We start from the raw sequence: 27,367 nt of genomic DNA, 5'->3' as shown, positions 1-27,367 counted from the left end.
CCCCCCCAACCCGTCCTCCGTGGCTAACCACATTAACCAGATCTCAGGCCTTTGGAGATGCACTATCACTCGATAAACTGTCCGCCCTCAGAGGCGCTACACTGAACAGTCGTGCTCTCGGTCAAGCCATCATGAGAGGTGCATTCAAAGGCGGATTCTCGAGCTCTTCTCTGGACGCAGCTACATTTGCCACCATCGGAGGTCAAGCAGTGAGCAGTCCCGTCATGAGCATGCCGGACATTGACAGTCAGACACTTTTACAGCAGGCCCATAAGCGCAGTGACGGGTGGATCGCGGACTACAATGCGGATGCGAAATCCGCGTGTCCCAAGACCTTTGCGATGTTTTCTGAGCCTTAAGAAGACACCACACACCTGGACTGACTTGCCACTGAGAGAGAGCTTTTTCATTGTGTTTGGTTTGAGGAGGTCTCTGTACGCTTTTTGAAAGTCATTCCGATCTAGTTAGTTTTCCCCCCTTCGATAATTATGACAGAGGCACTTGTGTCCGTAGGGCCATTTATTGGGCTATGAGTGCGATGCTTTTACTAGGTACTACAGACCCTTTTTTCCTTGATGAACAAGCCATCATTTAGAAGGAGGGATGTTGTGCATGCCAGATCAGGCAAAAGATTTGGGGATCAATATTGATTGCAATACAGTGTCAAAGAGATGACGGTCAGTGTGTAGCAAACAAGTCTTACGTAGGGTCTCTCGGCTGCGATCAGTAAGTGTGTTACGATTTGCCAGAGTTCGTAAACACATTCACTTCTCATCCGCTTGCCGAGTTGGGTATGCGGCCATGGTGGCTGCCTGAAACACTCCCTTGCACCGGCTCATGTAGGACATGGAACCTGGTGACCATACGCATACCGCGCGCTCTGTATTGAATCTTACACGTCTGAGAGGGCTAGTCAGGCTTGACGGCTGAAAGACGCTTTTGGACTCATGCAGCCCACCTTCAATTCATACCCTGAAAAGCCCAGGCTCTAGGTAAGAAGCCCGATTAAGAGCCAAAAGATAAAGTATCGAAGGCCTATTTAAACGGTCCCTCCTCCCATACTTGACCACAGCTGATATCACATCACCACACAAGTCGACCATCTCATCTTCTCCTTGCTGAAAAGGTTATTACGGACGCCCGATGGATTCCTTAGCGCGACTTGTCGTCGCTCTGTCGAGTCAGTCAGGCGACTCGTCTCACATTGCTGGTGCTTTGATACTCTGTGACACTGCCCATGCCATCGTACTATCCGATCCCACGATCCCCGCGGACCTCAAGGCCTTTCTGAACGGAGCAGTGGCCAATGACAATACGCGTGTCGATTTCATCACGCTCCCACCAGATTATGCGCAACAAGTGTATAATGGTATTGCACCAAAGAGGGCCAAGAACCCTGAGGACGACACTTTGGCCAAACGATGGAATAAAGAGCCGCGAGAGCCGAAACTTGTTGAGGTACTTAGCTATATGGGCGATGATGCAAAGGAAGCCTTCGTGGTAAGTCTTGTTCTTTGTGGCCTATACAAGTGCAATCATGGATACTGACGGAGTCTGTAAGACCAAATATTGCCAAGCCAATAAGCCTTTCTACGCGGTGACGGTAATCAAATCGACGGAGATGATTGCCGCAGTGTTCAAGGCCACTGACGCCGTGGATGATCGTCTGAAGCTGTTCGACAGACTATCTCAACGACTCATTGATCCAGATAAGCTCGTGTCACTCCGAGAGCAAATCGTTGGGCAAGGGAAATTCAATCAGGTGATGCTACCTGATAATACGAAGAGACCAGTCGTACTTCTTTGGTCTCGATACAGTGGCAGCGACACAGAGAACGGCCACAATCCGTCCGGTGACAGCGACCTGACTGGACAGGCACAACTCATTGAGCTGCTGGGAAACCCCTCAAACCACTATGAAGTTATCTCAATTGGACACAACTCCAAAAATGGCACGGACAAGGAACGCAAAGAGTCGCGTGCCCCGTGTGACCTGGGAGAGTTTTATATCATAGACGCCGAGCAGAAAACCTTCATGAGTCGTGCAACGCAGAACGCATTACTCGCTGCTCTGATGGAAAGATACCCTGGTAATCTCTACCAATTGGGTCAGAAGACTGGTGGGATGGATCATGCTGCCCTGATTGGTATGCCGACTCTGTATATTGAGGAAGACGGCGGCATCTCCGGTGGTCGCATGCGGCCCTGGAGAGATTTGGGGCCCAAACTGATGTATTGCCAGGCCATGGTCGAAGAGCCGCCAACTTTCTTGGGCAAAGCCATTCACAGCCTTCCGAAAACCACTGGTCTCGAACCACCGATTCTCTTGAACATGGAGACTGAATTGAGGAAGGGCAATCCAAGCTTTAGGGCCCAGTGGCGAATGTTTGCGGTACTGATGAAACTGCGAAGCTCCCTGGGTGTTTTTGAATACTTCTCCGACCTTTTGAACATCGACAAGTTGAGTGATGATGAGAAGAACAGCGATTTGGAAACAGAGGAAAAAATTAAGAACGAACAAAATCCGGATGACCAGAGAAAGCTCAAAGAGGAATTTGAGTTGATGCGAAGCAAGAGACCGTCCATGAAGCTGTTGAACTCAGTGCGAGCCGCGTCTCCTGACCAACGAAAGGAATGGTATGATGAGATCCAGAAGATTAACGCAACGATGAATGGCGGGCTTTGCCCGCATGGTTATCTACAAAACGATCTCCACAAGATTGAGAAGGGATTAGAGACGTTGATCAAGGAGTACCAGAAGAAAGATACAATCATTCGAAAGCTTGGTGGAGAATATATTGCCAGGCCTTAGTCGATGGGTAGTTACTAGTGAGGAGAGTACGTTCGTATGGCGGTTTTAGGGACCCGGGAGCTTCGGTCCTGAGATGACTTCTCTATGCAAAGGGCATTAGACAGCACGCTTAATACTCCCGTGGCTCCCGCGACGCTCTTTCCATACTCGGCCGGGCCTTCTTCATGCTCCGTCACGTGCTAGATTAAAGCGGCCTCGCTCCCTTTGATGAACAAAAACGGTAGAGAATAAAGCACAGTTCGGGGTATATATTAAATATATATAGTGTAGTATCGAGCGTCAGCACCGAGTACATGTACATCTCTCTAAACACATTACGTTATGTGTAGGTGTGTGCGTGTGTGTGCGTGTGTGTGCGTGTGTGTGTTCTCGTTGGTATTCATTCTATTCGTGTACTCGTATACGTAGTGCATATTATTATTATTTTTTGATAATGATATTACTTTTCCCCCTTCCCAACACGCCACTTTGAGCGCAAAAAACCAACATGAACGTGAGCATCGAGAAGACCACCGTAGGAGACGAAGGGGGCTTTCTTAGACACAGGAGCAGGACTCACATGTGGCGCGAGTCTAGAGATCACAGCCATCTTGCGCCATTACCACACTGCATTGTTGTCGGCGACATCGCCGTCTACCGGCCCATTCGAGACGGCGGCCGGCGAAATCTACCAATCTACCTCCTCGTCGCCCCATTCACATTCGCAGTCCTGTGCGTGCGTGCAGGTTGAAGCGTCGTCGAACACACGGGGAGAGGCTATCGACGTCGGAGGCTTGGTCTTCATCGTGTTCTGAGCCGCTCATGTCGCCGTCTTCCATGCAGGTGGTCCCATGCTCGTCTCCATCCGAGTTGTCACTGTCACCGTCACCATCACCGTCACTGTCAATGTCGTCCCCATCTGGACCCTCGCTCGTCGCGGATCCGGCGTCATGTTCGACCTCCTCCGTGTGCCCTGCGGCGTCCACCTCTCCGCCTGTAAGCTCTCCCGCGAGCCCGTTTTCTATTCTCCCTGCTCCCCCCTGCTGCTGGTCGGATATTGCGTCTCCCGCGCATGAGGATGATGAACCGGCCATTTTCTCGCTCTCGTCCGACGCCATGCTCCTCCCCTCATCAATGTCCTTGACCTTGCCTTGGAGCTTCATTACGCTCGACTCGGCCTTTTTCTGCAGCTGCTCATCCCTCCACTGAACCACGTCCACGACTGCCTGCGCGGGACACTTCTTCCTGACCAGGAGGTACCCCTGGATCTCGGCGGGCGAAAAAGTCCGCTCGGGGAGAGACGTGGCGAACTGTTCCGCCAGGTCGAGGACCGATCTCCCGTCGGCCGAAGGAGCCTCCTTGGGGATGTCTTTATGCCGGCCGAGATAGAAGTCGGTCTGATGGCGGTCCATGTCGCCGTCCTTGGGTGTGTTTGCCATCTCCACCTGGTTCGGCAGTATATGGCTGATCTTGGTCGGCTGTCTTCTCATCTCGACCGAGTCAACACAGTACATGCGCACAAAGAGGTCTTTGATCTGCTGCTTGGTCGCCAGGTCAAACTTGATGGTCAGATCTATCCGACCGGGGCGGGTCAGGGCTTTGTCCAGTCTTTCGACGTGGTTGGTCGTCATAATGAGGACTCGGCCCTCCTGACTTGCGACTCCGTCTATGGCATTCAGAAGGCCCGCGAATGTGAGCGTGTTCTTGAATGTTGCTTCTTTCCCGAACGAACTGGGCTGATCTGCTGCTGCCATGCCCACGGCTTCGGTGGAGTCGTCTTTGTCGCCTTTATTATCCCCAGCATGCTTCTTCCGGCGCTGTTTATCTTTTTTAGTAGTAGGTACATGGTCTGTCGGATCTCGCTTTTCCAGGTCCTTTGCTCTTGGCGCCCTGCCCAGGCCAGCGCTGTCTATGTCCTCAAGTAGCAGAATACATCGCTTGGGGAGACTGTTGAAGAGCAGGATGAGGTCTTCTTCGGTCAACGTAGCTTCAGACAGCGCAAGGCAATATATGTCAAGCCCAAACACCCCGGCAAGAGCAAATGACAACGACGTCTTACCTGTTCCTGGGGGACCGTGAAAGAGGTAACCTCGACGGTATGGGATGCCGCGATTGCTGTACCACCGCGCCGTTCGTGGGTGTAAAAAATCGTTGAAGTCTTTCAGAATGGCTGCCTTCTGGTCGTTGTCCAGCACGACCGTGGCCATGGATCTGCTGGGTCTGTTTGCGATCGTTGTCCAAGCTTGTTGACGGCCAGATCTCTGCGACTTGGGGGTAGGACGTTTGATTGTGGTTTTGGACGTCCGACGGATTAGATGGAATTCTCGGGCCTCCTGAATCATGCTCTTGATGGGCTTAGGAGACAACCAGATGACTGAGATTTCAAGACGTTCTCTGTCGTACACGGCGCCAGTGAAGTCGCTGGCGACACGATCGCGACATCGATACAATTTGAACAGTCGGTTTTTGTGGAAGAACCAGCCCGACGAAGTATGAGGTCGAAATGTCGGCGGGGCGCGGGCAGACCAATTGTTGAAATTGAAGATGGTATCCTCAGACATCCCTTCTCGGGACCGCATCTGTAGGCCGTCCTCGTCCTGCTCATAATCTTCCAAGTCATTGTAGTATTGTCCCGCACTGTGTGCTCGGAGCGAGCGAATATCTTGCAGATACTTTTGGGCGCTGGCCCAATTGAGGACATGAATGTAGATGGGATCATATTCTTCCACAATCACCGACGAGCTGAGTGCCTTCACAGCGGTCTGATATGCAGGTACAAGGCCGAAGCGGACTGCGGCCCATAGCGTAGCCAGGATGGCACTCCACGAGACAAACAGGGAGACATCGAGGCCGAAGCCAAGCAGGAAAGACGCGAGGTGAGAAGAACCAGGAACCAAAGTGTCGAGAATAGTAAGAGGAAGACGAATAGAGCTAGAAGAGATATTAGGATCCGACTGGTTAGGTAGTGCCATATGGAAGTGGGCAAGACGGCGCAATGAAGATATGTTGGATAGAAGGAGGAATGAAGATATGTGTAACAGAAACCTTTTAAATAGTGATGACTTGGCATATGCCAGGCACAAGCTGTGGCCTTTACAAGGCCCTCGAGGACTTGCGTGTGTGGATTCGAGGCTGACAGCCGCTGTTAACCTTTAGTCCCCGGAGAGGATCACATCAGGTGGAGTGGTTCGCTTTCTCCCCAAGCACACAAGGTTCGGAGGACGCCTGGATGGGAGCCTGCAACCAAACCCAGCTGTATGAGTAACAATGCCCGAATGGACGCGGGATGCCAGAAAATCTGCAGGTTTTGTTTCACCCGCGATATCCACAGAAGCTCAAGTGCGTTTCCGCGCACCAAGGAACGCGTCCATGGCGGCGAGACTTCCCCCCTCTGGCTCACCGGTCAGAGACGGGCATGAGGGACGGATGCACAGATAGTTTCTTCCGTTGCGGCCAAGATCGGATTTGCGCAGAAGCGAAATGACCTCTCGTGTAGCATTGGCTGGTTTTCTCAATCCTCAGAGACAGCAGAGAGCGAGGTGAGATGCATCGTGAGAAGGACACGGGGGGTTACAGATACGGGGCAGTTGTGTAGCCAGAGGGACAAACGCTTGAGTGAGGCTGAAGGATCCAGAAAGCGCCCTGTATCACGTGTCCAAAAGAAGCAGGTTCACCGAGGACCGAGCACGTGCCACTGACAGGGCCTCGGCTAAGTTGCCACATTGCCGCATGCATAGCTTGCCAGCCACGTGCCACTGGAGTTTCGGAATCGGGCATCCGGGCCGTTATCTACGATGCGATCCCCCGTATTCCGTGGGCCACCTGCCCGTCATCCACAACCTCGGCTCAGGGCCCGGCGTCTCCAAACGCGTTGAGGCTGGAATGCAGATCCATCTTCTCCTAGTCTTTCTCATGTTTACAAGGTTGTGGCGGCATCCAGACGGCATCAAGGGCGCCATATTGCCCTAGAGGGTCGCGGTAGTGGTATTATCCCCATCCTCCCCAATTATATGTAAACGAGATAAGTTACTAAATATATATGCTTCTTCTCCAGCGTATAAACAAACTCGCAGACCTGTCACCGAGCAAAACCCCATCGGCAAACAAAAACCACCTGGAACGTTTTGCTCTTGCCTTTGAAATCCGACAATGGTTGGTCCTGTGTACCGTCAAAATCATTGGGTATCCCGTAGCGCCGAATGCCATCATCGCCAAACGGGTGTTGCTGATACCACATCTGTACATATTACCCACCCTTATGCCATACCAACGCTTCGTTATCTCATGTTTTTCATCACATTGTGAGCGGCCGTCTCAATTCTCGTGTGCGCTGCATCGTTGATCCCCTGCTTAGTCCAGTCGTTGGAACTCCCCTTCACTATGGATATACTCCTCCCACCCCATGGTCTCAAAGTATTTGCGCCGAGGAAGCCCGTAGGTAACATCTTGGCTCAAGTCGGTGCCACTTTGCATTGGGTGCGCAAAGTAATATCCTCCGTTGAATTCGGAGGCCCTCTTGGCTACGTCCAGAAGAGCCCTCAACCTCTGGTCCACCATCTCTTGCTGTTGACGACCACTGTGCCAATGATCCATTAAACGTTCCAGGAACGGGACGACACTGCCAAACAAGGACATCATCTGACTCTCAGGGCCCATCAGAGTCGACACTGGCCCGGCCGCAGTAGCGACATCCAACGCGGCGGTTATGGCGAAGCCGCTGAAGGGGCTCAACACCAGGAACCGAGACGAGGAGTCGTGCTTGTTGTCGCCATGCTCGCATATTTTCTGTACTGTTGACAGCATCTCACGGGCGTGGTCGTGTACTTGCCTTGCACATACGCTAATCCGCAACTGGTCCATCTCCAAATAGTTAATGTACCGATTCAGTATCATGATTGAGTAATGATAGAGAACGTAGTAGCCGCTACCTTTCTCTACTCCGTCTCGACCTTGGCGGACATGCCTCTTCATGGCGTGATCCCACGTCTTGAGCCGACCTTGGATGTCGTGGCGGAAGGCGTCCGTCGTCAACCGATCTTTCGCCGGAAACTGCGTTTTACCCCTGCCGGCAGTGCTCATCACCTCGCTGAAGATCGCCGCAATCTCCACCAGATAACCAAAAGAGCCGACTTCGGATGATTCGTGGGGTGAATCGGGTTGACTCTCCTTGTTGTTCTTGGGCGATTCAAGAGTGAACGGTGCCAGAGGGACGCTCCCGGCCTCGAAGGCCGCCTCAGCACATGGCAAGCGTAGCCGACAATCAGATCGATTGACAGTAGTGACAGATGCAGACCAGCAACGGCTAAAGCTGTCCATCAGATAGGCAGCCCAGAACGTCCGACGCCGGCATTCGACCAACATCTCACGAGACAAGCCGAAATCCAACGCATCTTGATCTCCGATTGTTGAGACTCCCTCCTCAGTATGGTATCTCAACCCGAACGCAGTCCGCACAGCAGAGCCGCAATAATCACTCGCCCGGTTGTACTGGCCTTGAGAAAATGCGAAGAGAGCCAGGATCAGCCTGGTCTGAATCAGCTGCAAGCTGAACATGTCGCCGTTTTCTATCATGGCTTTGTGGACAATCTCGAGAAACGCGTCTTGGTGGTGTTTAGATTGTGATTGTGAGGATGTAAAGACGGTTCCCATTGCCAGAATGGCATAGAGCAACATCTTATCAGCCGGTGATTTGGTGCGGCACTGGCGAATCCATTGTTTGAAAAGGGCCTTTGGGAGAATGTGATATGTTACACCGTCAACGTGCTCGAAATACCTTTGCACATAGTCGAGGGTCAAACTGCGGCTCAGATCATAGGGGTCCTTGTCCCAAGAGAAGTTGGAGATGACTGATGGCGAGGAGATCAACCCTCCAACAGATTCTGTACCCGAACTCGCGGACATCTGGCCTTGGGATCTAGGACGAGGAGATGGCGAAACACGGGGTCTCTTTGCTGGTGGTTGGCTGTCTGACCGATCCTCATGGTTCGTCGGTTGATCGGAGGCTGGATAAAGCATATTCTCTAGCGACATGGAGGCTCTCGGCGTGGCTTGTGAGTAGCCACGCTCTTGAGAGGCCAAATCTATGGCAGTTGTCGACCCTCTTTGAAGGGTATTGCCCTGGTCCTGGTTCGTGCTCGCAAACCTCGAAGTCGAAGGCATCGACATCGGGTAAGCTGAATGTCGCATAGTAGCACGTGGCCTACACAGAAGTTAGCGACGGAAATAAATCCTGGGGAAGACGGAGTTGCTTACGCTGACCCAAACGTGCAATCACGGTCGATATTCTTGCACATTGTGCATTTGGGAGATTTAAAGTCACACCTCATCTTCCTCTCCCGGCAGCCATCGCACGCCTGCCCGGTGCGCTTCTTGAGTTTGCTTGCTTTGGAGGAGCTCCACATGGTGTTGAGACCATCATCATCCGGATTTTGGGAATAAATGGTAACGTCCTCATTGGCGTGGCAACTACCTGACCCGTCAGGAGTTTCTTTTTCGGCAGACGCCCGACCAGGGGCATGATCGACAGTTGCATGTGTTGCACGAGGATCAGGTGCGGCAGGTTTATTTTCCGAATAACTCGTGGTTGAGTAGGACCAAGAGGGACTATTCATGGTATCAGACTGGGCGTGTGAGGATTGAGACATGGTGGATGGATGCACATCGGAAGGTTTGAAGCTGTTTTGTTGAGGGGCATATTTGCCAGTGGAGACACTGCTAGGCAATGCTTGTTCCCTTCTCACCTCTCCTGGACGGGGCTGGCCAAAATGATTGGGATTGCTGGCTCCGGCCAGTAGTGAACTGAAGGATGGCAGACTTTGTTGTTGCAGTTGTTGTTCTGCTGAAAGGGACTCTCCTGTCGGTGGCTGAGCCATTGAGCCCGGCAGTCGGCTTGATGATTCCGCTATGGTTTGACGGCGCGGTGCGTTTGGTTCGGTATCATGCCACTCTTGCACTCGGGATTCCAGAGGTAGCACAACGCTCGTTGCCATTTGCCCACTTCCTGGTTGCGAGGAGCAGTCTCGTTGACCAAAACAGGGCCTGTTACGTCTGGGCACGCTAGTCTCCCGGACTTGGTCGACAACGATCCGTCGAGCAGTAGAACTTTGGACTCTGGCTTTGGTGAGGACGAGAAAACGTAGGAATAAGTGCCGATGAGGGCAATCTTTGTTGTCCCCAAGCCTCGAGGGTACAGAGTGAAAGTGGTCCTAGCAAGCTAGATGTTTGCACGAAGTACTGTTGTCCTTCAGAGCCGAGCACCAATAAATTCCCAAGACGTGCCTCATGGCAAGAAGGCCACTGGAAGGGTCGCCACGAGTTACACGGCAGTCGGTAGGTTGGAATGGACGGAGGGTTGCCGTTGGTGCAGATACTGTACCACCCCAAAGGGGCCGGCTTGTGTTATACTCGGTATGCTGCAGATGATTGCTCGACCTGGTGTCCCAATGGGTTTACGGAGTGAGTGTACCCGGATGAAGAGATAGGGAAGCTCTGCGTTCTTTACTGCAACGGGCGAGCTGGCAGAAACCGAAAACTCTTTGGTTGATGGATTCAAAATAGCCTGGTGTACAAGACGTTGCTGAACCGTTGTGTGTGCGGGTGTGTAACTTGGGAGCCTTTAGTACGTTTCAAGAACTCTTTTTTCTTCCTCCACAGCAGAGGTGGAAGGAAAGCAGGTGGAGAACAGACTGAAGAGCGCACACATGCAAAGTCAGCAAGAAACTCTGTCGCGTGCGGTGTAAGCGTGGAAGAGGGGCTGGTTATCTACCTAAGCAGATACCGGCTCTGCGCTGCTGGCTGCTGGCTGCTGGCTGCTCGGGCCAAAAGAACACGGGTCAGATATCAGACGAGGTTTACGGGAGGTGAAAAAGCAATAAACCGTGCGTGTCGTCAACCGTCCTTGGGAGATGGAGCTGATTTGTGGTTTTCTGTGGAGGGCGGGCAGGTTAAGGTGGCCGGGTCGATGGGTAGACCTAGGCCTCTGGGATCGGACAGTTAGGGGAGTCAATGGGGGATGGCGGCCTCGTGGTCCGTTCGCATCTGAGTAACCTGGACAGTGGAGGCTACAAACCAGCGTAACGCATGCCATCTGACCCTTGCCGATCGCTTACAGGGATAATGAGCGCTAAATTGTGACGGGAGTAAAGGTGGACTGAGGATGGGCCGGGGGGTGGGGGCAGGGCAATCCTGGACAGTGGAGGAGAGGGAATGGGACCGGGGGAGGTAGGTTGAGTCTTTGACTCTTGAGAAGCAAGGGAGGTTGATCAGGGTTCGGGCGGGTTTGGGAGTGGAGATTTCCACCGCTCAGGAGTCAGTGGAATGTTGGCAAGGGAGAAAGAGAGTTTGAGTTTGAAGAAAAAGAGGGTGAGATGGGCAATGGGTGGAGTGACTAGAGTCGATCAAGGCTCGCAACTGGCGTTGTGTGAATGTTGTGTGTTTTGTCACTGAGTCTGGGAGCAAGGATGGGCGGGCAAGCTGGCGGGAGCTGTGCAAGCAAGGAGGGGTTGCGGAGGACCAAGTAACCCGGTTCATGCCAGTGGTTAGGGCCAGGAATTTGTTGGCGCGCCACTGACCACTTGACTGGCAAGTGGCAGGTGGGAATGCGAAGGGCCATGGGGATTTGTGGAGAGGGATTTTTTTCGCTCAGCAGGCCGCCAGCTTGTTTGTCCAGAGTATCCCAAAGAAGGCAGGAGACAATGGCAAAAGAGAAACAAAGAGAGAGAGAGAGGAAAGCCCGACGGTAGCGACTGACAGCGACTGACAGGAATAATGGGGACAACCAGGGTATTACTCGTAGGTCCGGTTCAGATGTGGAAGGAGACGAGGAGAGACACATCAGAGTTGATGATGGAGGGATGAAGGCGTGGAGTCATGGAGTCATTGATGGCGTGTCTATCAGTCCATCAGTCTATTTGTCTATCTTGTCTTTCTTTGAGCGTAGATGAGGTTGAGGTGAGAGGAGGTTGAGGGAAGTGAGAGTAGGCAGCAGCAGCAGCAGCAGCCGCAGCCGCACTAAGCACCCTTAGCACTGTCAATTATTAGCAGGCGAAGCTGGCGGTGCTAGCAGACTCTTGCTCTTGTCCAAATGTGAAAATGATAGGCCCGGGGATCAACACAATCCTCCACCCTTTGCTTCCCAGAGGCTATCCTGACCTTGGATTCATGTCGACCTCCAAAGATTCAGATAGACTGCTCTCCGGGTCAAAAATCAATGCGTCCAATGTGCATTCTTGACCACCACCCACCTCGACACCGGAAATCACTATGACCCAGTACCTCCATGGCACGCTTGACACTTTTGACACGCACTCGACACCCTTGCAGGTTCCCAGCCCAATACAGAGCATGCATGCCATCCCCAGAACGCGCATCACCAGCGGGAAAAAGCAAAGGGCAGCCGTGATGCAGCCGTGATGCAGGCAGGCAGGCAGCCAGCCAGCCATGCGCCTTCCGCCTTCCGAACAATAATGATGCAGACGCGACGAGCCACTGAACAAATCGGATCGGTTGCACCGCCTGCGAGCGAAGGGTGGTGAGGGATTCCTGGGTGCGAATCAACCATCCTCCTCTTCCAGCTTGCTCCATTCTGGAATCGATTGGCGAAGCAATCCGAAACCACTTCACCAAAGCAGTACGAGCACACCAACACCAAAGGTTCCAAACAGGACGCCGTGCCATCCCAGAACACCTCCCCAATGGTTACGAGCATGGCCTACCGCCTTCCCCCTTTCTCCTCTGCAACCATTCCCGACGCATGAAGTTCGCTTGCTATTAATACTAGCAAACCACCTAGGGATTGCCTCCAGCGTTCTAGATTTCCCTGAGAGATGACAACATACGGGGACAAGGTCAAAATCCAGTCATCTGATTCCTCCCTACTCTGCAATACCCTCAATTAGGAACATCACGTAATTCTTCCTCGTATATCTTCCCCCAGCGTCGCATCCCCCCCGCGGCTGGATAAACATGCCATCCAGTCGACCTTCAACCCTCCCCAGCTGGTGGCGTTGACTAGACATGCTGCTTGCTGGAGTCATTAGGTCCTGTCCATCCAACCAAACTTCAGCCGTCCAAGCAGCATGACGGTACCCCCCCTTTCTCCCAGCACTCACAGGACGCAATGCGTCGTAGACCCAGAAGCAGATAGTAAAACAGTCTCACGGGGCGCACGAGCCGTGCCTGAAAGCTAAGACCCGAGGAGGAAAAAGGATCTGAAAATCGTGTGCTACTTGGTCCTCCCCGAGCCACGTATGTACCCCGTACTATGACTCTACGATCGCTTATCTCTCACCCTCAATGCTCCCTAGGTACCGAGTATAGTCGGTATCTCACAAACGCCTTTCACTCTTACGCGGCTAGTTGGAACCCAATCTCATGAATCACACAAGGACATGCCTAACAGGAATCAAGATCCTCTTCGAGGCGGGAACTGAAAGGGGTTGGGACTAGGGGCGCTCGCCCGTGCCGTGGTCAGAGAAACACAAGGGGTTCACACGCACGGCAGAATGAGGCGTGCCCTTTCCCATTCCTGAACTTACCTAGTATGCAGCTTCCTATGGGTTGCACTGACATGGTGGTTGACACCTCCTCTCGACGGCCAGTCCAATTGCACGGGTCACTGTGTGTCTCGAGGCAGAACCCCGTGCATGCACCTGTCAATCGGCAATCCTGGGATATTGAAGTCCAACAACACGAGGTAGGCTCGAAACCGCCACCCGCCCTTGGCGCTGGGTTTCTTTCCCTCTGCTGCCGCAACAAACGTGCAATCAAATGTGCAATAATGGCCAAACTGCCAATCTTTTCTGGTCCGGAGCTTGCCGCCATGCATGTCATGCACGTCCATGGCGGTCTGTTCAAGGGGGGAGGACTATGACCAAGAATGCTAGCATCAGAGCGGCACAAATTGGAGGGCTACTCGTCGTCCTCTGCGATACCGTGGCAGAGCGGGGCTGCCTGCAGGGTGCCCCGACGCTTGAAGGCCTGGACTGGAGTCTCCCTGGAATCTACGACGTAATGAGTGGGAGCTTGGGACTCCTTAGTGCCATGCCGCGTCTGGCGAACACGAGCCTGTTGCCCACCGAACCCAGCTCTCTCCCGCTGTGGCTCGAATTTCAAGCCTCGTACTTCTCCCGTTCTGGCCTATGGGGAATGTTGGCGGGATGCACTCAGCTCGTCGCGCAACGGAATGACCCAGACGCCCAATCATCAAAAGCCATTAAGCGAGCTTTTGAGCCCGGGCGCGGCTGGAATGTCCTGAGCATCGATTTCATTTGTCCTGGGCCTCATTCCAGCTGATGTCGTCCCGTGTTCCCGACTGGACTGACATCTTGCATCCTGCTTGAATTGCTGTCAGGAGGCCGACAGCGTCTGTGGCAAACGTGACATGGATGCTCTGCACTCTGTACCCGCCGAGCACATGCTCGGCACAAAGCAGCGACCCTCACATGACGTTGTCTTTACGTGCTGGTTCCTGGGATGGATTCTGACAGCGTAACAATCGGTCGATGAGAGGAATTCCACCAAGCCGTAGCCACGGAATGAATAACCGAACAGCAGGGAAGGGCGCAGTGCCAGGTGAATAGGCTCAGCTAGGCGACTGAATGTAGGTACTCGTAATTTGCGGCTGCAGGACAGAGGACATCGCGCTTTCCGATATTGGCCTTGCCGAGAACCCGGTCAAGAGATTGGTAGTAAGAGGGGGCAGGTATGTGATTAGCATGATGCATCTTTCAGTCGCCATAGCCAAAGAGGCTTCCTCTTGCGAGGCCCTGTCCAGCTCAGGCGGCAGCTCCTGCAGCAAGACGGCCGGCGATCTGTGTGCGACGAAGTGGTGCAGAAGCAAGGAGGACGGAATGCAACCTGGGATTATCTTGCAAAGGACCACCAGCACCGTCATGAATGGGCCCTTCCGGCATGGCGCCGTGTCTGGTGCGGAGGGCTCGGGCTTCCCCGACCTCTCAGCTTGTTGTGCAGTGTGGATGCTCCCCTGCCTGGGGCTTGTGCCAGTGGCCTGCGGGCGCATTGCAGCGGCTTGTCCCTGAAATCCGTGAAACGACTCGGGTTGCTGTCTCTGGCCTCCCACGCTAAAAGTTGCCTTTTGCTGGAGATGCTCGGGCCTGCTGAGTCCAAGGGGGGATGTTGCTGCATCCCGCTATCCAAAAGGCAGGAGTTGGAAGTCCCTTTTTGCCTTTTGGACATGTTGGATTGAGCGACTCAAGCTTCCGGATTCACTCGATGCAGTCCGACCTGCAAGGAGGGAGTGGATGGACCAGCCATTTCTGTGCCTGTGGTGTTAGCCCCCGCCAACAGGGCCAAATGAGTTTTGCCCACGCCCATACGGGACAAACAAGTGCAGTGCGAATCATCCCCCATTTTCCATGGTGTTTTTGCTTAGTGTTACCCTTACCATGAACCAGAGAGAGATTGGTTCCGGAGGAGAATGGGCCAGCAAGGGCCGTTCCAACCCCGGATCGCCAGTCCCGGTCCGCGAAGGCCCCAAGGGCCATGGCATAGCCGGGAGTCTACCTGGTTGGGCTTAATGCGACCAGACTAAAGGGCTAGTGAGGCCTAGGAAAGGCCCCCAAAACTGAACTTGGCTTGGGTGCTGGATTGGCCTCTCTCAACGATTCAGTCGCACATGTATTATCAAACCCTCGTTAATTCCTGCCAGAGTCTAATCATGCGAGGGTCTTTGGCGTTCCGTCAGCACATTCTTCCAAAACCATAAGGGATTGCCTCGTGGACCGTTAGATGGACATCCTATCAGCGGAGGGCGCTTCGCTGCAGAAAGTTGAGATGGAGTGGATGGCTGCACGGCGGGAAGATCTAGGGGTCTTCCTTTCGGAACTCTGCACCTGGTCTGTGCCGTCGTGAGCTCCTAAGCACGGTGATCAAAGCTGCCTGGCAAACCAGAGCTGCTACTAGTTTTTGATCCGCTCGTGATGCACCTCCTGGTAAGGCTGTCCAGACCCCGACCGGATTCCTGAAAGGATCAATTGGCTTTGTGAAGTGGTTAGGGATCGTCTGGGGGAAGCAGTCCAGGTGCCCAGTGAATCCTCCAGCGCACTGTCCCTCGTACAAAGTATTTTTCACTCCGTACAGCTCGGACGCAAGGGTCCAGCCTTCAAGACCAGGATAAAGAGTCGGCTGAGCTGACAGAGCAATGAAGGGTTGAATCACGCGCAACAATGGCTGCAAGTGATCCTTTTTGGTAGACAAGTCGACGTCCGTAGGCTCTTTTTGGATGGTCAAGCGACCATAAATGGAAGGCCGCATAGAGCAGCACCAAAATGGTGGCAGCGAGCAAGCGTTGTTCTTGCGGAGTGGCTCCAGAATGGACCCTCCCTTTGAGACGGTCAAGACAATCAAGACAACCAAGAAAAAACGTCCAAAGGCTAAACAGGTGGTAGTCGCGGTGGCAATCGAGTCGCGGTGTCCTTAGCCCCCTGGGCCCCCATTGACATTTCTTTAGCTGACTTTGGACGTGTCTCCCTTGCCAGAAGACCATTTCCCTGGTTATTGGCACACCGCAACATATCTCAGCGAGTATTATCATGCGTTAGTGCCGCAATGCAAATGCCAGCCGGGAAAAAGTCATTCGCCAAAAAGGTCGACCGGCGTAGAGGGATGGTGCATCAAACTGAGCTGGAATTCTGGAGACCAGCGGTTGGACGATCACACCGACATTGGGCTGTTTCGGCTCCCCTCCGACAAGTGCCGGCATGAGAGGCAACATGGATTGTCAATCACCTGAAGGCGAGGCCAAATAATGGTTCAAGGTGCAGGAGATTTGGGGTCTCCCTAGCGTGTCTTAGGGAGCATGTTACAGCTGAAGTGATCGAGCGATGGGCTTGCTGAATGCAGGTAGAGCTCCGCAGCTGTCTTGGGTCAGTGTTGGAAAAGTTGACTAGAGGCCTTACCGACATGTGGCTGGAAGTGTTTTCTGCACCTATGATTCGCCCCTAGAGAATATGACCTGTCGCATTCTTCGGAGTGAGCTTACCGCGGCGCCTCGCCTAGAACTCTATACCGAGGCGAACACACCAGGAAAGCCCTCGAGAGCCCTCTCGTCTCTCGTCTCGCTCACCTTGCCACATTGCATGCGATAGTTGCCGCCCACGCAGTTCTCGGCCTGAAAAAGGGATGGATGGCGTGGAAGATTTGAGCAGATGACATCATGATCATGGCAATTTGGCAGGTGCCACAGGCTCACAGCGCAGTCACCGTCTGTCCCAGGAACAGCGGCATGAAGTCACTCGACGGTGCTGAGGTCGACGACTGGGACGTCAGCCATCAGTGCCCTCAGCGTCTTCACATCCAACTACCAGCTCTCCTTCGGGCCTTTTGACAAATCTTCGACGCAAAGAGAAATTCCAAGTCTTGGCCTGCTCCCAATAATGCCACCTCCCCGTGGTTGATGCACATTCTACGAGGTACACAGCTACTCACCGGCATTCAGCTCACCCCTCTTCAAGATCTAGATCCATAACACCAACCACTCGATGGGCCTTGAGTCTGGGAACTCTTTGCGGGCGTCCATCTAGCGGTCACTTGTTGACACTGACCGTGTCCAGCCTTAGTATTGGTTGCGTTGCTGTCAATGAACGTCGCACCATCCCCTCCACCACGTCAATCGCCCACCCTCTCCTCCCAGCTCAATGCTGCGGCTTTACAAGAGTGTCTCACGATCAACTCTACGGAAACATTTTCCAACGCAAATTATTTTCTTGCTTTAGAGTGGAAGAATGACTCCGACCAAGTGTCCGAAGTACTTTGCAGTCACACTGCTTTGACACTTGGATCGCCGAGGGAAGACTTGATCGCAACCATCGCTCCACCAATTCCTACCTAGGTAGTTCCCACCCGCTGCTACCTACTTGGAGGTCGTGGCATGGTCAGCTGGAACCACCAATATTTCGATCTGTTGGCGGGAGATCTTGTTGTTCCAGTGGCCCGTGGCCCGTGGGCAAGGTTTGCGGAGAAGCTTTGCTAAAACATGATCCACAAAACGCACCATCTCCCGCTAACCCCTGGACCGTGCGCCTTTCGTCCCGCTTTCTCTCCCTTCACTACCACTGCTTAGGTAGCGAGTAGGTAGAATTCCTGTTTCTCCCTTTATCGGGGTTTGAGCCTACTGCATTCAAGGTCCCCAGTCTCAGGCCAGCTTTTTGGGGCCTCCAACGCCGAAGATCCTCTAATTTCAGCAGCGTCGCCACATATCTGGTCACTATGAAGAATGTGTGAGTTACGGCTTTGCCGGCGTACAACGTGGTTTCTCAAAGTTTCTTTATTTTGGCGCAGAGCTTGGTACCCTGAGAGAGATCTACAAGCGACAGATGGAACAGAAAATTGTCCGACTGCTGTCTTTGTCTGCTATGCTTTCTACCTACATTCAAGTACACACTCGTATTTCGTCTAGCCACAGGCACCAATTGCGCCGACTACGCCCCAGTCACAGGTCCTGTGTATAGCATCGTACTTATCGACGGATGGTCCCCGATACGTCTTTCATCGCCAGGGTTGACCCGAATCGTGCCTGGAAGCAAGGATGTTGTGATATGGCTCGATGGCTGCCCGGATCTGCGGAAACCTGGCACGCCCGGACAGGCCAGTCCGGCGCCAACGGAAGCTATCTACAATCTCTTCATGTTATTGGGCCCGGAAACCTTTTCCTAGGCCAACTCTCTATGGATCCCGCTGAATTGTCTGGGGCCCCCGGACGAGAATCTACCTACTGCTGGTATGTTCCCTGTTCCAAACCACCGCTCGTCACTATTAGACAAATCGACTCGATCCACATTCGCGATGTTACACTCAAAGATACGGGTTAATGGAGACCGGCTTCTCAAGATCGATCTTCCCGTCTTCTCTCACGTATTTCGCACGGTGCCTAGCCGATTCCACTGCCCCATATGAGTACGAGGACATGTTCTCCTCTTTGCTACGGCTGAAAGACGACTGGATGACAAGGGGTCTGGATGCCGAAAAAGTGGATCTGCCTCTCCAAACCAGTTCATACCTCGTACCTTTCACAAAAGCACGGGAAAAAGGGATCCTGCAGAACTAAGCAAGTATGGTGGTCCCAGCCTGACGCCTTGCCCTCGGCCCCGTGTGGACACCCTCGCTTGGACCGGGTGACACAAAAGCGCCTGACACCCCTCGTGGCGGAAGCAGCATTTCGAGAGAAATGGTGATTCATCACTTGGGATGTTTCCGTCCTACTATTGTACCCCCCCTTGCATGATTCTTGTTGTTGCATGAAACAGAGGTTGGGGGACTGTTGTGGACGGCCAGAGCCACGAGATGCTCGTTGCGAGTTGCCTGGGAAAGCATTAAACCCTTACACAAGGTGGAGCTGATGGCAACACGATGATGGTCACAGGGGAGAAAGACAATGCGAGGGTGTTTGCTGTTGTCCCGGCCATGCATGAGTGGAGAACCACGCAAGCCTTTTCCACGGGCTAGGCTCAGCTGGACGTCACCCAGAGTTCTGCTGTTGACGGTCGTGCGAGCAGGGAGAGAGCAATTGTGGAAGAGGAGTGCTCAAAGGTGGTGGTGGGAGGAGTTCCTTTTCCGGCCGATTTACCGCATGGATTGTGCTCCTTTTTGTCGAGGCTGCAAGCAAAGATTACGACGGACTTTGTGCGCCGCTAAGGCTACAATGCGAAGAGTCACGCCCAGCCACAGGCTCATCGAAGCCAGCTATTGTTTGCTTGTTGGGCGACAAACCAGATGGCGATTCAACGAGCTGTTTCGAAAACAAACAAGGAAAGTAGTCATTTGCGGAAATCTCATGTTTCTGATTCTCTCACTGTCATATTTGCTTGAACTGGGTGAACACCATTCAAAGAAGATTCACACAAGGAACCTCGTTGAATTATCTGCTCGATCCATGAGGGGCAAGGGCCACATTGGTGTTCCCCCGCCAGTCCAGCTCTCGCTCAGTCGTCTAGCGTCCCAGCATGTCTTTTGCTTTGAAAAACATCGCCCTCGCGGTTCCCGCCTTCAGTCGGAAAACAAAAAGAAAAAGAGGAAACCTTTTGCACACAAAAAAGAAAAGAGGTTTTCTTTTTCTTCTAGTTCTCGTGCAGGACCTCTTGGAATTTCTCGTTGACACGCTCGGGCTTGCCGTGCTCCTCCAGGCCCTTCTGTCCAATCTTGTCCTTGGAGTACTGAGCAGCGTAGGGGTTGAGACGGAGCAGGACCTGTCTGTTGCGGAGCGGGTTCTTCTTCTGCACGCCGGTGCGTTTTGTGGTGGCGTAGCCCTTGGGCTCGCGGAGCACGGACTGGATCTCGGAGCTGTTGATGAGGCGGGTGATGTCGGCGTTGGAGACGAGGTTGGAGGGCAGCAAGAAGTCCTTCTTGAGGGTCGAGGGTTCGGTCGTCGAGCCGTAGATGGTGTCCAAGGCCGCAAAGGCCCCGGAGGTCCAGATGATGAAGCGGCCCAGGTGGCCTCCCGGCGCGAGCTGGAGGAGGTTCAGCGCGAAGACGGACGACGTCTCGACCCCGGGGATGTTGCGGAACGCCCGTACGAGCTCCCTGCCGTCGACTTCCGGGTTGTAGACCACGAGCGGGCCGCGGCGCTGGCGGTGCCGGCGGTTGCGCATCTTGCCCTTGCCCGCGCGCAGTTTGCGTGATTTCTGCACCTTGACAATGTCCGGCCCGGCGCCCACGGCCTTGAGAAGAGCCGCGGCGGCGGACGTCTTGACCAGCGCGGCGCCTTCGAAGATCTTGCTCGAGATGACCAGGGGAACTTCGGGCACGGTCGAGATGCGGTGGCCTCGCGCGAGGAGGAGGGCTGGGACAGAGCTGGCTGCAATGGCAGATGCTGTGGCGAAGCGCCTGTAGGAAAAGAAAAACCACATCGTTAGCGACATTTGTCCCAAGCAGTAGCATAGCACGAATTGGGGGTGTCTCATACTTCTGGCCCAAGTTGATCTTCTGATGCCACTTCCTCCAGACCTTTGTGGGTGCGAACATGCGCCCGGATCGACACTGGTTACCGAACGCAGCTTGGCCTGCTCTGTGTGTACCACCGCCAGAGACACGAGGGATACGTGCGACAGCACGACCTGCAAAAAGTTTCCCTCAAGTGTTAGTGAAAAGGACCTTGCCCAACTCTTTTAAAACACCCCGTGGGCATCGGGTTTTGTTTCCCCAATCCCTCAAAAAAGGGACGCACCTGTGCCCCATGATTCTGCGGACGTCTGCTCGCCTGCCTTCTCGCTCACGGCATACGGTTGTCTCTTGTTCTTGGCCATTCCGGTGTGCACGGTCCTGATTTACCCTGTTAGCCTCACACCCTCACCGCGTCTTGGTCGTGGGAATCGAATGAGGGAGGTGCTGTTGCTGCTGCGTCCCAACGGGAAGGGGAACCATACTGGACAATATCAGGACGGATGGGAGAGCTGAACACGGCTGGCAGAGGATGGGTCTCTCCACTGCTGGAGCCATCGCCGCCGACGATGCCGACGGTAGGACGGTTCGACATCTTGGAACTTGCGGTGGTTGTAGAAATTGAAATGAGAGACGACGAGCGTTGCTTGCGGTCTGCGAGGGAAGTTTCTCAATTCGCCCAAAAGGCTCGCTGCGAAAATTGGCGGGTTGTGCTGTGAACTAGTCCAAATCGGGTATGAAATCTTGGCACACTGTCGAGATCTTGGCACAGCCTTGCTCCACCATGAAGGCTCGCATCACAGCTTTTCGTGCACTTGCTGGTCGTGTTTCTCTGGATTATTACGTTGGAAAACGGATGATTAACAAATCGCTGAACTATGCTCGAAAATATCTAGGTTTTATATCCAGTGCCAATCCTTCCTCACCTGCGCCAAAGCAGCTGTGTTCGTGAGTATTGACGCCGCACGAAATGCCAGCCTTGAAAGACGGATATCATGAGCATCTCAGGAAGGTTGCATGTCAAACCCCATAAGACGCAGTCCAAGTCTATCGGATTGCCGTCTCATAAAGCCTTACTTTGTTCGCTGGGCACTACTCGATCCTTTTACCTTTATTTTAGGGGTGTGATGCCAGATTTCCGCGATAGAACGTGCCTGACTGGGACTTGTGCCGCGCAAAACACAAGATCCGCAAAGCGATCACGGGTGGGAAGAAGTTACAGACGTCACCGGCCTGTTCCCAAATTGTTCTCTCATTTGTATATCATAGGTATATGCGCTGCGAATAATTGAACAGACGCTGGGGCCATTTTGACCACCGGCAATGAAGCAGCAAGCAAGTCTTCTGGACTTGCGCTGGGAGGCTAGGAGGGGGAAGATATTGCAACAAACTCAAAGAAAACTACAAGTCGGGCACGTGGGCAGTCAGGGGCTTAGAGCGAGTGAGAAACTCGACGTATGATATACCGGGGATAGCTACCATATCGAAAGCAAACATCTCTCCTCTCGATTAAGCGACTCAATAGCTGCTTGTTCGAAATTGACTGCGGTTGCCACAAGGAGATCCGGCCACAAGTCTTCGTTGATGCCGTCGACCTTTGCGTCCGGCATCGTCAACATTCTTGCGTCTGTGGTCTTCGCCGCGGCATTCCCAGTCTCTTTCGTGGCACATCTCGTCCACATATTTGAAATGCCAACTCGTTCCGGTGGAATGATAACCTGATTTGAGCCTTCCTCCAAGTGAGCCATGTACAACTAATGGCGAACAGAGCTGTCGGACCTAGATATTGGCTATCAATTCTAGGTCCAGGGCCAGGCTCAGGCACGGGCTTGAATTGGGGCCGCGAGTGGCGGAATCTCACAGGTTGGGGAGTCAAGGTACCGGCTTGGATGCCTTCTCATGCGTGAATCACTTGACCTTGCCCATGACCGTGTCCATACCGCGTTCTGCATATGTGCTTGCCGCTGCTCGCTTGACTGCCGTGATCATGCCACGATCCCAATCGTCGCGAGTCTTCAAGACCCCTTCCACCCAGCTCAACTGAAGATCCCAGAACTCACGCTTGAATTGCTCATACACCCGAACAACATCGTTCTTGTCAGTTTCCAGCAGCTGTACGGTATAGTTCACAGCTTTCCACTTTGGTTTGATTGTTTCGTTGAAGGTGTCAGGGTATTTTTCGAAGAAGGAGAATGCAGCGAGTACATCGTCCCGGAATCTAGCGGCGAAGGGTTCACCCCGCCTGAACTTGACACCGCGATTGGTGCGGATCGATGTGAGATAGCTCACCAGCAGGGCGTCTGATAGTTCTTCGATCAAAATGTCGATTAAAGAGGGATGCAGTACGGCGCTGTAGTCTCCAATGTAATCGTCGTAGGTGGTAGTAATCCTCTGCATTGCAGACTGCTCATACCACTTCCCTGGGACGAATAGCTCTGTCAAGATGGTGCGGAAGTCGACTCTGAATATAAGTTGAACAAACCGATTGATGCAGTGAGTGGCCAGGTCTACGTAGCCATCTCGGAGGGCATCCAGTTCCGTGGTTCCATTAGTAGACATGAATTTCGCGGAGGGTGGAGTTGCGAGTTTGACGAAATCCTCTCTGAATCGCGTCAGGTATCCCTTTTGGGCTGTAGGATCATCCACCACATCTCCAGCCGCGTCGTCCACACAAGCAATCTGATCATTCGCAATAGCGAGAAGCCAGTCTTGGAGTTGCTGCAAGGTTTCAAGTTGCTCCGTAGTTGGATTCTTGTATCGCTCCACCTCTTCGTCGACCAGCCTCTCCCATTGCTGCTGCCGAGATTTCAGAGCACCGAACATGGCGCTCATAACGCCTTCGACAACGTCTTCACGCTCGGAGTCGCCCGCTGCAACAGCTTGCTCATGCAGCATACGCCACATATCGCCAAGTGTTTTGGTTCTGAAATGTCCGTCTGGATCCTGCTCGATGGCGTCTGGCGCTTTGGACATGAAGTTCTTCCTGTCGGTCACGTACATTCTATCGATCCAAGAATTGAGAGCTTTAGTGATGATGTTTCTGTAGTCGCGGATAAGGTCGCCTTCACGAGAATCAAGAACATGTGGTTTCAGTTGAGCCGGAGAGAGACCCAACTTGTTCATTCTCTTGTAATAATCATCAATGAAGTGGACAATACCCAACATCTGAGGGGGCCGGAGATCTTCGGCATCCACAAAGGACATGAGAAAGTCGTGCATCTGCTTGTGGTAGATATCCACATATGTGTTGAAGATCTTCCACTTTCTCGGAAAGAGATTCTGCATGCCTTGCTTGACAGCGTTAAGGTCTTCAAAGAACCATCTAGTCTGACTCTTGAGTTTGGAAGGATCTTCTTGAAACTCCTCTCGCGTCTGTTGAAATTTGCCTTGTGCAACATTTTCGATGGCCTGCAGGAATTTCTCCTTGTATCCACGCGTCGTCTTTGGTCCAATGTTGAAAGACGTAAACTTGCTCACTAGATCTTGGTGGTCTTTCTGGGCATCTTGGAGCGCTCTAACTCGGTCATCGTTCTTCTCCTCCGAAGCAAGCACGATGGCTAACCTCACGACGATGCTGGTATCATCAGCTCGTTGAACGAGGTCGATGAGGTTCATGCAAATGAAACCAATATGCTCATCGAAAAGCTCAACGACGTTGTCCAATTGTTGAAACCAGTCAAGCAGTGTCTGTTCCAAACTCGAGTCTCTAGCTCGGCGGATCTGATCCAATGCCTCATCTCGAAAGTCGCGCAGTCGTGTCAAGCGCATGTAGGCTTCCAGGAGGTTGGGCTGTTTGTACAGATCGTTCTCGTCATCCTCCAGAAGTCTCTGGACGTAGGAGCAATCCCTTTCGAAGCCATCCAAACCTGCCTGCATTGCTCGAGTGGCTTCGAAGTTCCGATGGACTCTTGCAAGATAGTCTAATTGAGGGAAGTTCTTGCGGATGGCCTGGGCCTGCTCGCAGAGGTCATAGATGCTCTTCATCTCCTCCTTAATCTGTCCAACAAGTTTCTGCCCCTCGGATAGCGTTGACATGCCATTTTGCGTACTGTCCAAATGGTCTTGTAGTCCTTCTTTTAATCTGGCGTCCACGTCCCCCTTCTTGCGATTGATTTCTGCCTTCAAACTTGTGATCTTTTCGAGGTCTTCGGGCGTGCGAAGGACATCCTGGATCCGCGGCATGCCCACCGAGCCGTTTGCGCTGACTCTGCTAGACATGTTTGCGGCAGCATCCGGCTTTGAGGGTCAGGATTCGTAGAACCACAGAGCGTGTCCGGGACTATCTGTAGTCCAAATGCATTGGTGCAGGCTGTTCCGATACAGCCCAGTGAGATGTTCGGGCTACAATGGACTCGGGAGAGCAGGAAACATCTGGCAAGATCGCCTAGGGTGCTGCCAGGCGGATTGGATTTCAGGGTGTCAGGTAAGAGTGAAAGTACTCGGTAATGGGCTTGCTGCTCCAACCTCACCCCGGAATGGGACGAAGGTGATGCCGCCCTAACTCGCTTGATCTTTTTCTTGGCATTTCGGTTTCGAGCCTCGACCTACTAGCGAGCTAGGTAGTATCAGGGAGAGAAATCTACGGAAACGACCTTGGTACCCTAGACACCCATCCTGCTCAAACTCCTGGCAAGGCTTTTATGCCACGCCGAAGTTGCGTAAAAGATTGCTGAACACTTCCATAAGATTATGCGGCAAATGAAGTAGAAGGCAACTAGAAGCTGGGAATCAGTCAACCAGTAATTCTCTCAAGCCTCGGTCAGATGGACAAATTCCAGCACTTCTCGATCCTCGCATCCTGTCCTGGTACGCAAAATCACATAGTCCGCGGAGGTACTTCAACCCAAGGATCATCAAGCTCGAGCTCTTTTATAAGATATGGATATCATCCCTTAGTCAGCCACGGCTTCTTACGCAATAGTGCACTGTTTCCTACCTAGGTATATCACTTAGGAGTTTGACCGCTTCGGGTTTCCCCAGCCTTGTTGTTGACTTGTCCTTCTCCACACGGAGCACCTGCAAGTGTTCACTCTGAGAACGCAAAGCAAGTTTCAAACGCGTCACACGCCCGCGGAGTTACCAGACATTGGCCCTTCGAGGATTGGAAAAGAGGCTCCAGGCGGAACCTAGGATGAATGGTTGCAATGGCGCGCCTGATGAACAGTTTGCCGAGCGCTGAAAGATATCTACCTACGACACCAGGGACCAAGTGTGGAACGTCGTCCTCGCCTCGATAGGCCACATCGAGTGATTGGGGAATCAGGAGCTTGTCAGCCATGCTTTTGATTTTGTCTTCCTGGTTACGCAGCCTTCAGTTTCCGCCGTTTAGCATTTAGCATTATATTTACTATGTAGGGCCGCCCGGAAAGGAGCAGACTTGGGGCTAAGCAGGGTTTGAGAAGATCTTAAAAAGGGATCTCCTTCATGCTCCTCCTTCAGGAAGAAAATGAGGTTTCCACTTCCCATATCCATCTTTTGAGGAATCACACCACTCCGGCTAAGAGGTACAGGATAAACTTTAGCCTCACCTATATATCTATTTACCATTCATTTGCCTTGGGCTTCCAGGCTTTCACCAAATCATCTTTGTGGCTCTCACAATACGAAATTTGCAAGTCACCGGCCACAGCACAAACCGTTCAGGAAAGCCATGTCGAACAACAAAGTCATCGTCATCTTGGGGAGCGGACCCGGCATCGGGGCTTCGACTGGGGCGCTGTTTGCATCCATGGGGTTCGACGTCGCATTGCTCTCTCGGAATGTTGAGCGTCTGGCTCAAGATGCTGCCAGAGTGCAAGCAGCAAATCCCCGTGTCAAAGTCAAGGCGTTCCCCGTCGACGTTGGAGACCACAACGCCCTGGCACTGGTGCTTGGCAAAGTCGTTACAGAGCTCGGGGCTCCGGAAGTGGTATATTTCAACGCAGCAAGAGTATCGCCCTCGAGGATCGGGGCCAGCAGTCCAGATTTCGTGTTGGAGGACTTCAAGGTGAGCGAAAAGCACACTCCATGCCAATACCCGCGGATCCCGGACGGGCCTTTTTTTTTCTGAGACTTTCTGGGGATGTTGTTGGCTAATTTTCTCCCGCGGCTGCACAGAGCATGAATCTTGGTCTTTTCGTTGCAGCGTCGTGGGCGTTGCCACATCTGACCGCGGCGGCCGAGCGGCCAGGGACCCATCCGTCGTTCCTGTTCACCAACAGCGGCCTGTGGGATCGTCCGCTGGCAGACTTTGCGTCGCTCTCCATGCAGAAGGCCGCGCAGTATAACCTGATGCTGAGCCTGAAGCAGATGATGGAAGCCAAGGGGGTCCATGTCGCGGGCGTCAACATCGGCGGGCTGGTTCGAGAGGACGACCCTGTCATCAACGCCAACAACATCGCGCGGGCGCTGTTCGATCTGTCCCAGCAGGATCGACCCAATTGGCAGTGGGAGGTCAAGGTGGGAGACTGGGATGAGTTCCTGAAGCAGATGGCGGCGGCTCAGAAGGCGGCATGACCCGTTGTGGCTACCTAAGTAGTCTTTTCCCTACCTGTATGGACATGTAGGAAGTGGTCTGTATCACAACATATCGCTGGCTGGATGTACTTTTGTCGTTTCTCAAAGGCGTGCCAGTGCAGACTGAACTGGACGTTGTGGACAAGGCAGTCCCAACTACAGGGTACATCTTGAGAGTACTCGAGCCAC

The 27,367-nt window shown here is 53.1% G+C and overlaps 6 protein-coding genes across 6 annotated transcripts; 2 read left to right on the top strand and 4 right to left on the bottom strand.

Annotated features, from left to right (window-relative positions):
- Window positions 1-1,143: 1,143 nt before the first annotated feature.
- Window positions 1,144-2,812, top strand: Z520_05158 (uncharacterized protein; the record flags this gene model as incomplete). The annotated part of the gene is made up of 2 exons (XM_016775662.1): window positions 1,144-1,500; window positions 1,562-2,812. 2 exons carry the CDS (start codon window positions 1,144-1,146, stop codon window positions 2,810-2,812), a joined length of 1,608 nt encoding a protein of 535 aa, XP_016633705.1.
- Window positions 2,813-3,507: 695 nt separating this feature from the next.
- On the bottom strand, window positions 3,508-5,763 carry Z520_05157 (uncharacterized protein; the record flags this gene model as incomplete). The annotated part of the gene is made up of 1 exon (XM_016775661.1): window positions 3,508-5,763. The coding sequence occupies one exon, from the start codon at window positions 5,761-5,763 to the stop codon at window positions 3,508-3,510; it is 2,256 nt and encodes a 751-aa protein (XP_016633704.1).
- A 1,378-nt stretch (window positions 5,764-7,141) lies between these two features.
- Z520_05156 (uncharacterized protein) lies at window positions 7,142-9,780 on the bottom strand (the record flags this gene model as incomplete). The annotated part of the gene is made up of 2 exons (XM_016775660.1): window positions 7,142-8,990; window positions 9,044-9,780. The coding sequence occupies 2 exons, from the start codon at window positions 9,778-9,780 to the stop codon at window positions 7,142-7,144; spliced, it is 2,586 nt and encodes an 861-aa protein (XP_016633703.1).
- Window positions 9,781-19,863: 10,083 nt separating this feature from the next.
- Z520_05155 (uncharacterized protein) lies at window positions 19,864-21,278 on the bottom strand (the record flags this gene model as incomplete). Its single annotated transcript, XM_016775659.1, has 4 exons — window positions 19,864-20,629; window positions 20,709-20,859; window positions 20,970-21,064; window positions 21,169-21,278. The coding sequence occupies 4 exons, from the start codon at window positions 21,276-21,278 to the stop codon at window positions 19,864-19,866; spliced, it is 1,122 nt and encodes a 373-aa protein (XP_016633702.1).
- A 1,313-nt stretch (window positions 21,279-22,591) lies between these two features.
- Window positions 22,592-24,901, bottom strand: Z520_05154 (uncharacterized protein; the record flags this gene model as incomplete). Its single annotated transcript, XM_016775658.1, has 1 exon — window positions 22,592-24,901. One exon carries the CDS (start codon window positions 24,899-24,901, stop codon window positions 22,592-22,594), a length of 2,310 nt encoding a protein of 769 aa, XP_016633701.1.
- A 1,432-nt stretch (window positions 24,902-26,333) lies between these two features.
- Window positions 26,334-27,178, top strand: Z520_05153 (uncharacterized protein; the record flags this gene model as incomplete). Its single annotated transcript, XM_016775657.1, has 2 exons — window positions 26,334-26,669; window positions 26,780-27,178. The coding sequence occupies 2 exons, from the start codon at window positions 26,334-26,336 to the stop codon at window positions 27,176-27,178; spliced, it is 735 nt and encodes a 244-aa protein (XP_016633700.1).
- Between the last annotated feature and the right edge of the window lie 189 nt (window positions 27,179-27,367).

Source organism: Fonsecaea multimorphosa (genome assembly GCF_000836435.1).
Source record: "Fonsecaea multimorphosa CBS 102226 unplaced genomic scaffold supercont1.8, whole genome shotgun sequence".
NCBI classification, from domain to species: domain Eukaryota; kingdom Fungi; phylum Ascomycota; class Eurotiomycetes; order Chaetothyriales; family Herpotrichiellaceae; genus Fonsecaea; species Fonsecaea multimorphosa.
The sequence above is the reverse complement of the archived record's forward strand: the minus strand, read 5'-3'. Positions and strand labels throughout refer to the sequence as shown.